This window comes from Macaca mulatta, chromosome 11, assembly GCF_049350105.2.
Source record: "Macaca mulatta isolate MMU2019108-1 chromosome 11, T2T-MMU8v2.0, whole genome shotgun sequence".
Classification (NCBI taxonomy): Eukaryota; Metazoa; Chordata; class Mammalia; order Primates; family Cercopithecidae; genus Macaca; species Macaca mulatta.
In genome coordinates this window covers 82,201,986-82,218,996 of record NC_133416.1, presented here as the reverse complement: position 1 = coordinate 82,218,996, position 17,011 = coordinate 82,201,986, and the positions used below count along the sequence as shown (strand labels likewise).

Genomic DNA, 17,011 nt, shown 5'->3' with positions numbered 1-17,011 from the left:
TTTGCTTAAATATTTGCATTGAGGTAGATTGACATGAGATCCTCCATGGAGATCCTGGACTATGAAGACTTCCGACCCATGGTCACTGATGTGAAAAAAATAAGAGTCCTGGGCACTCTCTGTAATTAAATACATGGACATGACTAACGGAGAAAAATGTGTCTACTGATTATACTCACAGGCCAATATTTTAACAGTATTTTTATTCTGAAACTGCCTGGAATTATGCATCAGATCTGTACAATCAGTTGACATGAAACACCTTGTCTGGAGAGCTTCCTAACATTTTAATTATTCAACATGCCTAATTTTATTTTTAATTAATGTCTGGAGGAGTTTTTGGTCTTATCACAGGGAAAAGACAGAGAGATGGCAGTGTGATTCTCTTCCCCATTTTCTTGCTAAGACACAAGCTCCATTAAGAGAATGAATGGAAGGTGCTATTGGTGACATTTAGACCAATAAGCCAGTTCAATTTGCTTTTTAAATTTGGCTTTTTTTTTTTTCTTCAATATTCCTTTTTCATTGTTTGATTTATATTACTTGCCTTTTATTCATATCATTTTAATTCCCACTGGAATGTGGTCTATCTTATTCAGTTCCTCATTTGTTCTTTCATTAATTCTTCCACGCTTTTATCTATCCTGCCATGCAAAGTACTAACAACGGTGCAAGCACCAAGAAATACAAAAAATGAATATGATATCAGTCCAGTCCTTAAAGATTTCTCAGTTCAGTGAAGGAAAAAGAAACAAATAAAATATCTTCACCTCGATTTCTTTCCTTTTTACTTTCTTTTTCTGAATGTTATTCAGTCTAACCTCATATTTACCTACTTAAGCTCTACTCAGTGAGCCAGAAACAAAAGAAAACATTTTTTATATCCAAAGAGCTTAGAATTAAGTTCAGATAAAGTGCACCAAGCCTTTGCTAATGCAACCCAAGTATTTGCCTCTGGATAATTTCGAGTTCTCAACGCTGCTGGGTCACCCATTCGTTTGATACTTGAACTAAATTGCTAACAAACTGAGTTCCTGTTCCTTCCATGGGAAGCTCTGTAAGCTCTATGCCTTCCCAGTATCTCCAAAAATTTTCATGGGGGCTACATTTCCCCTTATTACCTGTTATTTTTATGACTCTTCTATGTTTCTTATACCTACTACGTATCCCACCTCCCATGGTTGACTTCTCCCTCTTTTTGTCCTCTACTGGCCCAATACCTTCATTCCTTGAAACAGAATCAACATCAAGCTCTTTTTATAAAATAGCCTTTTGCTGAAAGCAAAACAGAAAAAGCATCATCTTAAAATTTAATATTCTCCATTGCTATTCTCAAGTTCTGCTACTGAACCTGTGAAGGGATTTCTCATTTGGTGGACATCACATTTTCAGCTCTTCCTCCTTCTCTTTAGAGAATTTTTCATTTTCCCCGCTTCAGAATTCAACCTCAATTTCCAAATTTCTATTATGTTATTGTCAAGCATACTTTTGTTCTGTCTCAGAATCCTAAGATTATTATCCTAAGATTAGAATCCAGACTGTGACTAGTGTTTTTAGCTTTCATAAATAAAAACATTGCCTCTCTGGCTGTTTTTTTTTTTTTGAGACAGAGCTCTCTCTATTGCCCAGGCTGGAGTGTAGTGGCACAATCTTAGCTCACTGCAACCTTTGCCTCCTGGGTTCAAGTGATTCTCCTGCCTCAGTACTTGAGAAAGTAGCTGGGATTACAGGCATGCACCACCACGCCCAGCTAATTTTTGTATTTTTAGTAGTGACGGGGTTTCATCATGTTGGCCAGGATGGTCTTGAACTCCTGACCTCAAGTGACCTGTCCACCTCAGCCTCCCAAACTGCTGAGATTACAGATGAGAGTCACCACCCCTGGCCTCTCTGGTTGTTTTTAAAGCAAAATAATAAGCTACCTCTGAGATGAATGTTGTCTTTTTCTCAGAATGCCAAAGTTGTTTTCTTTTTCAAATATTCTTTTATTTTCCTCTTAGAGTAAAAATATTACTATATACATTTTATATATGTTATATATAACATAGATAATTATTTCATTGTATAAATTATGTAATATATTATAGTAAAATATTACTATAATAGGGAAATAAAAAGAATATTTGAAAATGGAATCAACTTTGGTATGACACTGGCAAATTTGCAAAGTACTTAAAAGCTAAAGATATACAGAGTTATAAAAAATAGCAAAGTAGAATAATACAAATACAAAATCATGATGTGGTTCTTTAAATATTGCCAATAAAAATAAACACAAATACCAAATGACAAGCAACTTTTGGTTTTCAAAGTTTTGTGTCTTAGAACTGTTTATAGGCTGTTCACATGTTTTATTTATGCACAAGAATTTGCATAGAAACCAAAATTTTGTCAAAATACACACAAATACACACACACCGATGAACATCTCATTACTAAGGAGGTAGTGAGCTATTAAGGCTTTAGGAAGATTCTTTTGAGTCTATAAATGCCTGAAATGCTTGAGTCTAAGGTAGGGATGGTGAAAAGTATAGTTGAGGGGTGGGAGTCAGTAGGTACATATTGGCAGGACTCTAATGACAAAAGATTTTAGGTGGAATAAGAAAGAAACATGACGCCTAAATCTATAGATAAAATTGGGATTAGATTAATAAGTAATTTATGAATCGAGGATAACTGATTCTTCCTCTGAAAGGTTATCTTTGAATGTGTACATAGGATCTTAATGATACTGTTACAACAAATGATTGATTAAAAAAGAATAGTACATTTACTTATACAAAGTGAAAACTGAATGACAAAAGAATGCTATTATCTCATAAAACATCTGGGAAAGCTAATGGTCAGATCACATTGCCAAAACTTAGAGCACTTGGAAAATGTGCATGAGAGAGCAAGTCAAAGCCGTGAAAATGACCTGCCTTAGAATACTATACAGCTGATGTACTAACTGGCACACTGTAGAAGAAGTTCCATAATTTGAGGTGGCTCTTTAGGGCAGATAGCTGCAGTCCTAAGATATTTTAGTCCTTTTGTATACCCTTTACATTTTGGCATATTAAAACTCAACCAGGTAAAAAGGGTGGCGGTTTCAATCTCTTCTTTAACTGTCTCAGCTCTTCCCAATGGCATGCTTGAGGACTAGATGTTACGGGCAACTTTGGATTTGGATACACTCTATTATAATTTTCAAGAAAGAACCTCCCTCCACTTGACTGACAGCTTCCTTCTCCTGAAAGACTCTTTTGTTTAGACATTTAAGGAAGAGTCTATTGGTGTTCATTTAGCATGCTAAACCTGAGGTGTTATCACAGAGTACTAGTGATCTCTAGCACTGCTGACTGCAACAGTGCCATTCATTCAAACAACTGGATTTCAAAATTTCAGATCTTTAATATTACGAAGTATGTGATCCCAGCCTAAATAAATGGTTTTCAGCACATTTGTATTCTGCATTTGAGAGTTTGGTAAGTGAGAGGAAGAGAATCTGGAGCTAAACTTGTCAGGTTAGTGACTCAGGCTTATCATTTTGTAGTTTATGACCATGGAAAAGTAGTTTAAACTTTCTGTCCTGATATCGCTGAACTGTAAAATGGAGTAGGAGTAGTGCTGTTATGAGGATTGATGTAAGTTAATGATGTAAATTACTTTCAACAGTATATGGTACTACTAAGAACTATATGGGTGCTTTTTCTTACTATTCTGTATTGGTAGGTGTGTGTGTGTAGTCATGTATTATTGGCTGAAGAAATGAATTGAATTTAAGAAAACCCTTTCAACTTTATAGTATGTTACTCTAACACTTTGAGATCCATTTTCAAGAGAGGAAGATATTTCATTTAAATTGCTACTTTACTGGGTTTTTCTCCTTTCAGTCTTATTTATTCTTCCTCCCTAGATTTGCACTTTTGGACAAGTCTCCACCTGAAGTTGATGTAATTTGCATGGCAGCATGTATTGCAAAGATTGTTTTGTTTTCATGCCGATACCGTATGATATCCAGAACATTATATATATGAATATAAATCTACAGCTAAATTTGGGTAGTTTCCAAATTTCTATCAGTGTGTCATGCACCTAATATTTAAAGGTTTAAAACTTGATCTTATGCGTAAAGATTTCTAGGATCATAAACTGTTGTCTAAATTTCTCTTTTGTTTTGGTGTGTTTTCAATTGCAATTCCTTGCAGTGATTTTCGTGTTCTCTTTACAGGTTATATTTTCTTATACAAAAAACCTCAATAAATTATATTCCAACATAAAGCAAAACTTTGTATCTATAAGTTGAAAACAGAACCTGAAATACATTACCCATACACTCTAATTAATGTTACATACATGTATCTTCTTTTTCTTAGGTCATATCCAAGTGAAACCTCTAAATATACTGTTGTTCCTTCTTATTTACAGGAATTATTGCTTTTAGAATTGAATCAACATATATTATGATTCAGATCACTGTGGGTTTTTTTATTTCTTTTTCTTCTACAGTTTATTGCTTTTGCTTCTTTATTCTTCATCCTGGTTTCAATTACAACTTTTTGCCTGGAAACACATGAAGCTTTCAATATTGTTAAAAACAAGACAGAACCAGTCATCAATGGCACAAGTGTTGTTCTACAGTATGAAATTGAAACGGATCCTGCCTTGACGTATGTAGAAGGAGTGTGTGTGGTGTGGTTTACATTTGAATTTTTAGTCCGTATTGTTTTTTCACCCAATAAACTTGAATTCATCAAAAATCTCTTGAATATCATTGACTTTGTGGCCATCCTACCTTTCTACTTAGAGGTGGGACTCAGTGGGCTGTCATCCAAAGCTGCTAAAGATGTACTTGGCTTCCTCAGGGTGGTAAGGTTTGTGAGGATCCTGAGAATTTTCAAGCTCACCCGCCATTTTGTAGGTCTGAGGGTGCTTGGACATACTCTTCGAGCTAGTACTAATGAATTTTTGCTGCTGATAATTTTCCTGGCTCTAGGAGTTTTGATATTTGCTACCATGATCTACTATGCCGAGAGAGTGGGAGCTCAACCTAACGACCCTTCAGCTAGTGAACACACACAGTTCAAAAACATTCCCATTGGGTTCTGGTGGGCTGTAGTGACCATGACTACCCTGGGTTATGGGGATATGTACCCCCAAACATGGTCAGGCATGCTGGTGGGAGCCCTGTGTGCTCTGGCTGGAGTGCTGACAATAGCCATGCCAGTGCCTGTCATTGTCAACAATTTTGGAATGTACTACTCCTTGGCAATGGCAAAGCAGAAACTTCCAAGGAAAAGAAAGAAGCACATCCCTCCTGCTCCTCAGGCAAGCTCACCTACTTTTTGCAAGACAGAATTAAATATGGCCTGCAATAGTACACAGAGTGACACGTGTCTGGGCAAAGACAATCGACTTCTGGAACATAACAGATCAGGTAAGGCAGGACTTCAAATGCATGTTATTAAATGCTTTATAGACCAGTATGTTCCTTAGACAGAAGGCAGTCATTCTCATTTTCTGCACATATTCATGAGTTTTCAGCCCTAACCCCTTCACAAAATGTGTGTTTGCATCAGGCTTACAGATAGCTAGACGGTAGCATTTTCTAAATGAACCCCAAGTAGAATACTGCATAGCTGGTCTATAGAGTTTTCCTGCTTTAGTGGGAATGCCCTTTGCTGATGGTGCCAATATTTTCTTTTGCCTGTTTGTTGCTTTTGTGCCAATGTTTCTTTGTTTCCCTGCACGATGTGATGGTATGATATTGACCATTTTTCATCTTTCATCTTCAAAATGTTGATCTCCATATCGTTTGGCTTGGTGTGTTTGTCTCAGTTTTACCTCTGCCACATGGTGCCATGCATCTCAACCTAATTCACAAGAAGCAGTTATTTAAGAAGAATGGATGCTTACATTTCAAAGGCCTAAACTCCAAACAGGTGATATGGAAGATAACCTTTTTGATAACAAAGCTCTTCCCTAGTAATATCCTGGAGGATTGATAAAATTTTCATTGTTCTTAAATTAAGTAGGGTATCTCATTATAACCACTTTGATGAGGGTCGATGACATGTAATATAATTAACCCTCCATTTTTCAAGGAATAGATGATCTTCTTTGGCCACTCAATGGCAAAGTTGAATTTCTCAGTGGAATTCCTTTTTAGACACAATGTATTGGGTTCTGCTCTCTCTCAGAACTGAATTTTGAATGATTTACTGCTTGAGATTAGCTGAATCTCTACTCTTCCCCATTGCTGTAGACAATGTAGAGTTGATTGACTAGAAATTGACATTCAGCTGCCAAAGTCATAGTAGTGTCACCTCTTGTCTACTGTCTGGTACAGGTAAAATATTTTGCAGATTAAACAATTTAATTAACTTTTACCCTACTATGAAAATTTAGGGTTTATCGATTCCCCATAACTTAGATATATTTTATTTTTTCTTATAGAAAAATGACATGATGATTTTATGTGAATAGTTTTGCATAATTTAGAAGTAACATCAACTAAGAAAGCAAACAAACTAACACAAAGGGAGGCATCATTTTCATAAGTCCCTCTTTAGCTTCTAGAGGTAAATGGAAAAAACAATGTGACTGGAGGTGAAGTTTGTAAGTGTTTATAAGTTTCATTCACAGTCCTTATGCTTATTTAGTAGATGGCTATGCAAATTCTGCTAACATATATCTAAAAACTGTTAAGAATGTATTTATGAAAGGTAGAGTTTAGTTGGTGTTGCTGCTGTCATCAAACTATTCTCAAGTATCTATGCAGAGCCCTTAAGAAGGGCATGGGAAAAGAGCCCTTAAGAAGGGCACTATCATCCCAGGTAAACAATGAAATAACAAACTAGTATCTAGGCTAATAGGATGTGAAAGTCTTTGGCAAGGATACAGAAGTAAACAGATACTCATTTCAAGGACATTTGGAGAAGTTGGCCTTGTTCCACTGCATGCTCAAAAATATTTTGCCGCTTCCAAATAGAGTACCTGGACACGGAGTTTGTGTGCTTTGGAATAATTTTTATTAAGAGTTTGGGACACAATACCTTCAGAAATTAATAAAAGCATGTCTTTTAAATAACCACAAAGGCAAAATGTACTTAAGAGATTTTCTTAAATAGGTTCCATTTTAAAATATTCCTATTCAGAGTAAATAGACAACATGTCAAAAATTGTAAGACAATAATCTATGTGCTTTTTCATTATCACACTTACTTTGAGTTCATATTAGTTGTGTTAAAGGCAATTTCTTATTAGATAAAATCCAAAATGGAATTAAAATCTCCCAAATAACATTTCTACTCTTTTCAATACATTTCCATTTTGCTCCATGTAATTTTTCGTGAAGAGTGATAAAAATTCTTTTTCTTATTGTGATGTGATTCTTGTGTTTTGTATATCGAGTGACTGGACTACCAGCATTCTGTGTAAACTCTTTGTACTGTCTCATTTCCTCATTCATCACTGTCTGTCAATGGGCATGGTGCTGTGACCAGTGTTATCAGGTGACGACAGTACAGGAAGTGAGCCGCCACTATCACCCCCAGAAAGGCTCCCCATCAGACGCTCTAGTACCAGAGACAAAAACAGAAGAGGGGAAACATGTTTCCTACTGACGACAGGTGATTACACGTGTGCTTCTGATGGAGGGATCAGGAAAGGTAGGCATGCATTTAATCAGATCATAACAGGTGACTTAGCAATAAACTGTTGTAAATACATGGAGTAATGTAAAATGCTCATTCATCATTTTCTAGGAAAGACTGCGTGCGGTGCTCTTTTCCTCTCTCCATTACATCTTCTCTCCTTAGACACTTGTTAAAATACATAATAACCTATGTGATTGTCATATCTGAAAGGCATCTCATCCCTTTTTCTCTCTCCTTTGGTTTGCCATTTTTCTATGGGCAGAATTGGAATGGAATATGTAAATATTAAATCACTTATCCAATTACTTTAACATAATGTACTCAGCAGTCATTAAAAGTTATCTTTTTCACTACAGCAAATAAAACTCACTAATTGGCTCTATGCACATATTTGATGAGTAATTTATGACTATAAAACAATTGTAAGTTTTTTTTTTTTTCTCAAAGTAAAGCATAAAACATTCTCTAATGTCTCTTATCCAGTACATGGGTAGTTTTTGCCAGTGGTTTATCTGAGGGTCTCAAGGTTGCAAAGGCCCATGATCCTTAGTCATATGGAACAGTATATGTAATCACTTCAAAGCCTACTTGTATAATCACAAAATGCACTTACAGAATTTTCTTCATGACCAATAATAAAAAAATCTGTTTATTACTATTTTTCAACAGACATGAACTGTGCCTGACACCTAGAAGATAATAAATCTTGGTTGAATGAATAAAAATTATGGGTCGAGCATCTTTGTTAAAAGAGTATAATAGAATATTGAAGCTCCCACTTATCATGTGGGTCCTTTTTCCTTGATTGTACCACTGTCTAAACTATTCCCAAAAAAGTTTTTTATTCCCTTTTGGTAAACTTTACAACCGTAGGACAATTGGGATCTTTTCCTCCCCTTTAAGAATAGTCTTGTGATGATTATAACCCACTTTTGTCAAAAGGGGTATGCTTTATTATTAGCTTCTACTTTGACAATTCCAGTTGCTTTATTGCCACAGTAATTTTTCCTCTGTTGACAGAATAGGGAAAGAACTCTAATAATGTCTTATGGTAATTGATTGAATTTGAATAAAAATCCACTTTAAAACTTTCATATTAGCACTACTGCATTTAAATAATACTGTGCTTAGTTGCTATTCATCGGAGTTTCTCCCTATTGAATTATTTACCATTTAAGGCTCAAATATTTATTTTGTGATTCTCTTTTTCTTTGAAATATTTTATTGCCCATGTTGTACTTCTCTTAATTTCTTTTGATCACTTTAGATTTTTCTTCTTTGCTTCTATGCCTTTGAGACTTAAAAGAGAAGACAAAGGACTCTTGTTCCTTCCATGAATAATATTTTAAATACTTCTCCATTCCAATTACTTCCATTGTTTGCATCTATTTCTTGCACCAAAATGTATTTCAATCCTCTCAATAGATTTATTTGGTTGTTTACTGTTCTACATTAAATATGTGCTAGAAAAATCTTTAAACATATTTTGAAGACAGTGAATACACTATCATAGTATTCGAGCAAAATATATGTACATATGTTAAGTAATCATATCAAACTAATATTTTATATAGAACATGCTGTTCTAAGTGCATTGAATATCTTAAATCACTGTACACAATGTATATACATGTTAAATTTACTTACATTTTAGAGCAGCATTCAATGAGATTATCACATGCAATATTTATACTATGTGTTTAAAGAACTCTCTAGAATGTTTTTCTTCTATGTTAGACAATATTTTGAGTTTTAAACTAACAAAGAAAATCATGAACAAGAAAAGGCTTTGCAAGTTATAAGGCACTATCCGAATACAAAATTTTACTATAAATTGCAAAGTTTTGCAAGCAAAGCAATTAATAAGATATTTAGTTTGCATGTAAAATGTATACATGCAATCTTATTTCACAAATACAAATTATTTTTTGTTAGTGAGAACATCTTTGAAAATTTATTCATGAGCTTTTTACTGTTTGTCATTTCTTATCATAATCAACTCTTTTTCATTCTTGCTTAAGTAGTTTATAGCTATATGTTTTTTCCTGCTAAGTATGGTAGTACTTCTGGCTAACTTCACTTAATCTTTTCAGTTGGTCATCTTATCATATCTATCACAAATGTATTCATTTCTTTTCCTGTTTCTCTTTATGTAGGTTATAGATTTCTGCTGTTACTTCTATTCATTTATTTTCTATATAATCCTTTCATTTATCCCTCAAGTTGGTATCTCTGCTGATTTGATTTTAATATTTAAAAATTCTTCTCTCTATAAGTGAAAATAAATTACTGGATTCCCACTGAATTATTTTTCTAGCTAAAAATATGAATGTAATTGGGCATATATTAAGAAATCTTTAAGGATTCTCTAAAAGAGTAAACTCTCAATACTTAGAATGCATGTTTTTTCCTTTAGGAAAGCATATTACATAAACTAAAACATGCTCGTGAATAGCACATGAGTAGGTAGTTTCAGTATTGCCACAGATAAGCACATGCACTTAAGAATTATTTGGAATGAATGCTGTGTATCTAGATGTGAGTTCAAAATCAGTTCAACAGTGTTTATTATCATGAATTATATTTTCAGCCATTCCACTAAAACCTTGATTAAGCAAAATTTTATCAAATTTTTAAATCATAAATGAACGTGTAGAATAAAAAAAATATTTATAGGAATAATATATAATTTTACTAATAAATACTTGTTACTAAATTAGAAAGGAAGACTTTTCAAATAGACACTGAAATTATAGTCATTAAAAATATAGGACCTATAAACAGAATAGAATATTTATAGTAAAACTATAATTCAGAAAGATAACATTTAGAATGGCAACCAAGTTTTACATATTACTGGCATGAACACTATAAAACTGCCAAAGAGAATTTTACCTTTCTGGGGATCCTGTAGGAGCAAGGAGATTGTAGAGAACAGAGTTGTAAATCTGTATGATGATGTTTAATTATTAACAGCCCATTTAGTTCATGCATATTCACCACTTTGCCTTTAATCAAAGTCAATCAATGTTTATCGTCTAATTTACAATTTTAGGTTATACAGTCAACTTCAATGGCACAGGATAATTTTTTTCTACAATTCCCAAAGTTATATTTTCAGTCACTTTTCAGAAGACCAGTAATAACTAACCCTCCGTGCATGTGAAAATTTATATTTAGGGACTAACAAAACATTGGCCCATAATTATTTGATTAGCAGAGACTATGTGCTAGAGAACATTTGTCATAGTTAATGGATGGTATAAATTTCTATCTGCAAAATCTCAAAGAAAGCAACTAGTCTGCTGAAAGTTAATGTGTGTGCATGTTGTGAGGGGAGGGGAATGTTCATCATTTTCTTTTCTTATCCAATCCACCTTCACCCCATAAGACAGCTTTACCCCATAAGAGGGGTATTGCTGTGATCCGCACCCATTGTCTATCTTGGCCTCTCATACATAAAATAATCAGATACATCACTTTTTCTCTTCCAATGAAAAGAGGAAAGTTATCCATGACTTCTTCTCTGGAATTTCCGTGAAAAGATTCAATTAAAGAGGAATAGCTGAAAGGTACATAAAGAAAAACAATGGACCCATTTTTTTTTTTTTCTCACACACTCATCAAGTACACCAAGGTCTGATTAGAACCCAAAGAGTAAGTCATATATTGTAAGGGAGACAAGTAGTCCACTAGAATCGTATCTACTTGCTCAATTTTGGTTGCCAAAAAAGAATTTCATTTTCCTGTTCTGTAACAGTTTTTCAAGAAAGCTGTCAGAACATTCATCTCAAATCTTTGTAGTATGACTACTTTTTTAGTCAATAGTTGCCCTGCTTTAAGACATTTCACTTCAAAATTTATACTAGGTGCTTTCCACCTCGTTTAACTGTCTCTAAAATTTTGTAATAAAAAATACTACAATATACAAATATTTCCAAAGGTGACTTTGATAGGGTTGCTTAAGTAGCTAAGGAATAAGGCTAAAGTTTATGAGAGCATCTTTTATCCTGTAACTTCATGGCTATCATTAACAAAAGATCAAGGTGTGATATAATAGAAAGAAAAGATGAATTAACACCAAATTATTCTCAATTTCTGGGTGGGAAGGCTGGGGGTTGAAATCAGCTGAAAACATCATGTAATCAAATTCAAACTTATTTCACTGAAATTATGATTCAATTTATATTTCATTCATTTTCTTTTTTTTTTTCCTTTACTTTTCTTACCCAAGGAATTAGAAATGGGCATTCCATCCTACATCACCTGGATAATGGCACCAAATGCCATTATTTAAGAATCATCTTTTAACCCTATAAAGCTGGAAGATTAAATATGCTGGAAAAAGAGTTGTCCATTTAAACTTAAGTATGCTTTATTAGCTTAGGAAATAAAAAATGAAAAGAGAAAAAGTAGCCTACTTATTTCTCTTTTTTTTTCAAGAACACATTCCGAAATTTAAAAATATTAGTCAAGCTTATATCTTACTTAAGTTGCTTTGCCTAATTCTTAAATGAGTTCTAGTATTCCACATGACAAAATTACATTAGTACTAACTATAATCTGGGAAAAAATAGATTTTGAAGTATTGTAACCATAATTTGTGATGGCTGGTTTAATCTTTTCAAAATGGCAACTACAGTGAACTTCATTTTTTTAGAGTTATAAATTGTCTCAATATTAAATTCTTTGTAAGCAAATTCTTCTTTGAGCTTGAAAGTAGCACTTTTGATTACCCTGCATGGTATTATTTGTCTTTCTATATTCTGGTTGAATTCAACTGATGTCTGTGCATTTTTTCATAAAAGGATATGAAAAATCCCGAAGCTTAAACAACATAGCGGGCTTGGCAGGCAATGCTCTGAGGCTCTCTCCAGTAACATCACCCTACAACTCTCCTTGTCCTCTGAGGCGCTCTCGATCTCCCATCCCATCTATCTTGTAAACCAAACAACCAAACTGCATCAGTCGGCTAAATTGTATTAATTCAAGTACTGTTTACCCCATAATGGAAATAATTAAATGTAGAGTTACTCCAGGCTCCATTAATACAGTATAAATCTTGCATGATACTACAATTTGAAGTCAGAAATGCCACTTGGGTAGCTAATGAATTTTATCCAGGCTTTAAAGATTGTCTAAAGTAGTGCTAAGATTTCTCCTATTAATTGCCCTGATCTCCTTTTGCAATAAAATGACAGATAGTGTCAGATATTGACCAGTGCACTAATATATAAACATATCTTCAGGGAGATATATTTAAAACAGTGTGCTTCCAAATGCCAACCACTTCATTGGAACTTTATTTCTTGTGACTGTAAACCATTCTGAAGATGTCTGGGATCCTATCTTGATTGCACACAACATGACTTGTGTCAGCTCATTTGCATGGACCATCTTGTCTCTATCACCTGAAAGCAATGTTGCAGAGTTTGGGGACTGTGGATAGCTCAGGATATGTGTACTTGCATCGAACCATCCTGCTGATATGAAAGCATTGGTCGACTGTTCTGCATGTTGAATTGTGGGGCAGGGAGGGCACGTTTCTCCTTGACATTTTTTTTTCTTATTATTTGAAAGAAATATATGTTTTAAATAGTTTAATTTCTTGATTGATTTACTTTTCTTCAAAAATGCTGTATTGGAGTTCTGAATGTCTCTGGTTGTTTGCACACAGATAACTGCAAAGAGGTTGTCATTACTGGTTACACGCAAGCCGAGGCCAGATCTCTTACTTAATGACTTGGGGAAGGCACAAAACATGAGAGAAAGAAAGGTAACTGCCAGCCAGGCTTGCATTGTTTAGCCAGAAATTGCTGCTTGGTTCTAGACTCTTTTTTTTTTTTTTTAAACCCCAGGATTTGTCATCATTTTCAGAGGCAGAGTGCCAAATATCACCCAAAGCTCTTGTGTCTTTTTTTACCCCCTTATTTTATTTTTATTTGTTAATATTTTGTGCAAACTTCAAAAGTCACTGGTGTTCACAGAAGGCTTTTTTGACTAGCCTTAAATTTCCGAATCAAAAGATTAATCAGATTTTCAGGCAGTATTTAATCAGGTGTTTTGTCCTGTATGTTGTTCCCGTCTGTCTGTCTTAGCTCCCTGTCTTTACTGTATATGCCATCTGTCTCCATGAAGCACAGAAATGCCTCTGTAAGATGTTCATGATTTTAATGTTGACTCCCTCCAACCCCAACCCCATATCTTTTTTTGCTATTTGGAGCAGCCTCTCTGCCTTGTGTATAAATTAATGATACCCTGTAGACTACCTAAGTTAATCGGCACTGTGAATCTTTTTGATAAGCAGGGTTTAAGCAGCAATTTCACCATTGCACTTGGTTGCCTGCTGCAGTGTCAGTTTCTACTACCTAGCAACCAGCATTCATTACTACACTCCAACAAAATCCTTAGGGAGTCATATTCAGTCTGAGTGGAAGGAAGTCTATTTATTCATTTCTATGAATTCAACAGCAATAGTGTGTCTCGTGTATTGAGCATGTGCGGGAAGAAAAAATGCCGTAAAATAAATAGAGGGATAAATAACATTACTAAGGCATTTGGGATCCTCGAGACTACTGATTAATTCCTATTTCTCGTGTTTATTTTTTGTTAGGAAGACAATTGTCACTTTTATTATTGGCCACGAAACATGTATTACTCTATATCCCCAAGTCCTAGAGCATGACCTGCATGTTGGAGATCTTGTACAACAATGTATTTATCCAGACGTACATATATGATACTTAGAGACACAGTGATTCTTTTGATAACACCACACATAGAACATTATAATTACACACAAATTTATGGTTAAAAGAATTAATATGCTGTCTGGTGCTGCTGTTATTGACTACAGTGTTGTACAGAATTTATCATGGATTTTTGACTGCTGAGAAAGGGACAGTGGAATTTAGCCATACCAAGGACTATACTGGAAACAGACTTCTGCTGCTGAATGTGCCCTGATGTGACCAGGTTGCACTTGGAGGAGATCCCTGCGTCTTCATGAGGCACTTAAAGCTTATAAAAGAACTGTGGCTGGAACTCATCTGGTGCTCCCCATGCGAGTGCTCTGCTTGTAGACTGGCCAGTGTCCATGAAACAACTGTAAATATTAACATGTGTGCATGGGTCAACAGTCTTGGCCATTTCTCATCAATAGAAGCCAAATTCATGATCAACATCTCTGAAGTTTCATGTAAGGCCTACACTTCTTTGAATTACTCTTCATGGGCCCACATTAGATTGTGCTGTGAATTACTTAAGGCAGTGATACTGATGTAGTATAGTTCTGTCTTAATTGCCCTTATTTCTACTTTGTTGGTTGAATCTATGAACTTGATTGTATTATTTTCTTATAAATTACTGATGTAATCAGCTTGTCAATTATGTTGTGAAATTGTTAGTATTCATTTATCAAAAATGACCTATGTTTATTCACATATTTGTTTAGTTCTGGGAAATTGTTATAGCTTAAATGAAACTCACCAACATTATTCATAGTTTAAATCTTTTATCATTATTACCTCAATTATAAATATTATAAAAATATAATTCTGGCAATGAGAGTATTTTTTTATTCAATGATCAAGGAGCAATGACAGTATATAGTAGAATATCGATTAAATTATATCCTAAAATGTATATTTTGCATAAAAGAGATATTCTTTAATCAATTACTTTTGTGAGTTTTGTGGCAAATGAAGCTTGTACTTGTCTTTAAAATTGTTGTAGACAAAACTGTATAAGATTTTTACATCTTGCTTAATCAATATTTCCAGAGTCTATTAGTTCCCCTGGGATTCTGAATATAACATATAGCCTATTATAAACCCCTGTATCGTGGACCTTTTGTGAACATTTCAAGGCGCATGCACAACCTTGGTGATAACCAGTGGAAATGTAACTAACTGAAATGAAGAATAAAAGACAAATGAGCTGGGGATAAACTTGAATCTTATCTGATTAAATTACTTAAATTATTTTCTTGACTCTTTTCTTTGTGGTGCAGTTTTCAAAGGACTTTACTATTTTTCTGTTTTATGGTATCACACCAGGCCCTTGTATGCAATGAAGAATTTGGGATAAAAATATTTAAAAACATACACTAACTATCATTCAAGTGTTAGGCAAATAGCCAATGTATTCTTCTTCTTTCGTCTGTCTAGATTTCTCTCATAATTCTGAGATTTTAAAATTATTAAGTATTATGGTATCTGACATTTATAAAGTATTTATGATTTGTGCTGAAATTTTCTTTTTTCCTATAGAGATGGGGGTCTTGCTATGTTGCCTAGGCTGTTCTCGAACTCCTGGCCTCAAGTAATTCTCCTGCCTCAGCCTCCCAAAGTGCTGAGTTTTTATTTATTTTCCAAGTTAATCATCACAGCAATTCTAGAGGCAGGTAATTTTGTTTTCATTTTACTGGTGATAAAGTTAAGGATGAGAGAGGTAGAACTGTTCATTTACATTTTTGCCACAGATAATGTTCCCTGTCATACTTTTTTGTGGATTAAATATTTACTGGGCCTCAAGTTGTAAATGCCCTATCAAAGATGGCTTCTGTCTCACCTTTGGGTAACAGGACTGTCTTTCAGAAGCACACCGTACATAGTTGGCCTTTCATTTATGTCGTGATAATACATATAAGTTTACCCTATAAAATTCTATGCCACCATCCAGGGGTATGAGACGGGTGAGATAAAAGAAAGAAAATGCTAGAGAATTCAACACTTTTGACTAAAGCAAAGCAAAATATTTTCTATATCTTTTCTGTCCAAAAATGTTATATGTTGATTATTAAGAGACAATTAAGTAACAGCTCAGAAAAGGGAATCTGTCCAAATATAATTACTATTAAAATATTTTTAATGATGTTGTCAGAATGTTGGATTTACCGTAAGAAGGAAAAATGTGTAGGAAGACGAAATAATGCATTGTAGTAGATAATAATTGCCATCAAATTTTGATTAAAAAATCAGGATTAAAAAGTCATGAATGAAAAGTTAAGACATTCATTTTATCTTTGAAATAAATCACAAGACGTACTAATAGAATAGAAAAAGTGAACTTAGACAATGAATATTGTCAGGCTACAATGAATATTAACAGGCTACATTACAAAGCAGAGACTTCAGAGGATTTATGACGTGCTTGAAGACATTTAGAGCTAAATGAATCTATTAAATTATTGAAATCCATAGAAGTTTCAGATGATTAAAATATGTAGTTAATTTTTTCTTACTGAAAAAAACTTTCTTCCATCCAGTTTCCACTGCCAAAATTTAATTAATTGTTTAAATGCCCAAACATTATTAAACTATAGGTATATGCTAATGTTCTGTAATATGAGCTCAGTGTCATTAATATTG

The 17,011-nt window shown here is 34.1% G+C and overlaps 1 protein-coding gene across 3 annotated transcripts in view; it reads left to right on the top strand.

The window, feature by feature from the left end:
• The window catches only part of KCNC2 (potassium voltage-gated channel subfamily C member 2), a 169,998-nt gene extending 154,409 nt beyond the window's left edge, over positions 1 to 15,589 (top strand). Inside the window, exons 3-6 of one of the 3 annotated variants that reach the window (XM_015152265.3) lie at positions 4,492 to 5,419; positions 7,488 to 7,652; positions 13,318 to 13,416; positions 14,497 to 15,589. In XM_015152265.3, coding sequence (XP_015007751.1) covers positions 4,492 to 5,419; positions 7,488 to 7,652; positions 13,318 to 13,379 — 1,155 coding nt within the window. In that variant the 3' untranslated portion in view covers positions 13,380 to 13,416; positions 14,497 to 15,589. Of the gene's footprint in view, positions 1 to 4,491; positions 5,420 to 7,487; positions 7,653 to 12,448 lie in introns of all 3 variants that reach the window. The other 2 variants (XM_015152261.3, XM_015152262.3) reach the window with 2 other exon arrangements.
• Positions 15,590 to 17,011: the final 1,422 nt, after the last annotated feature.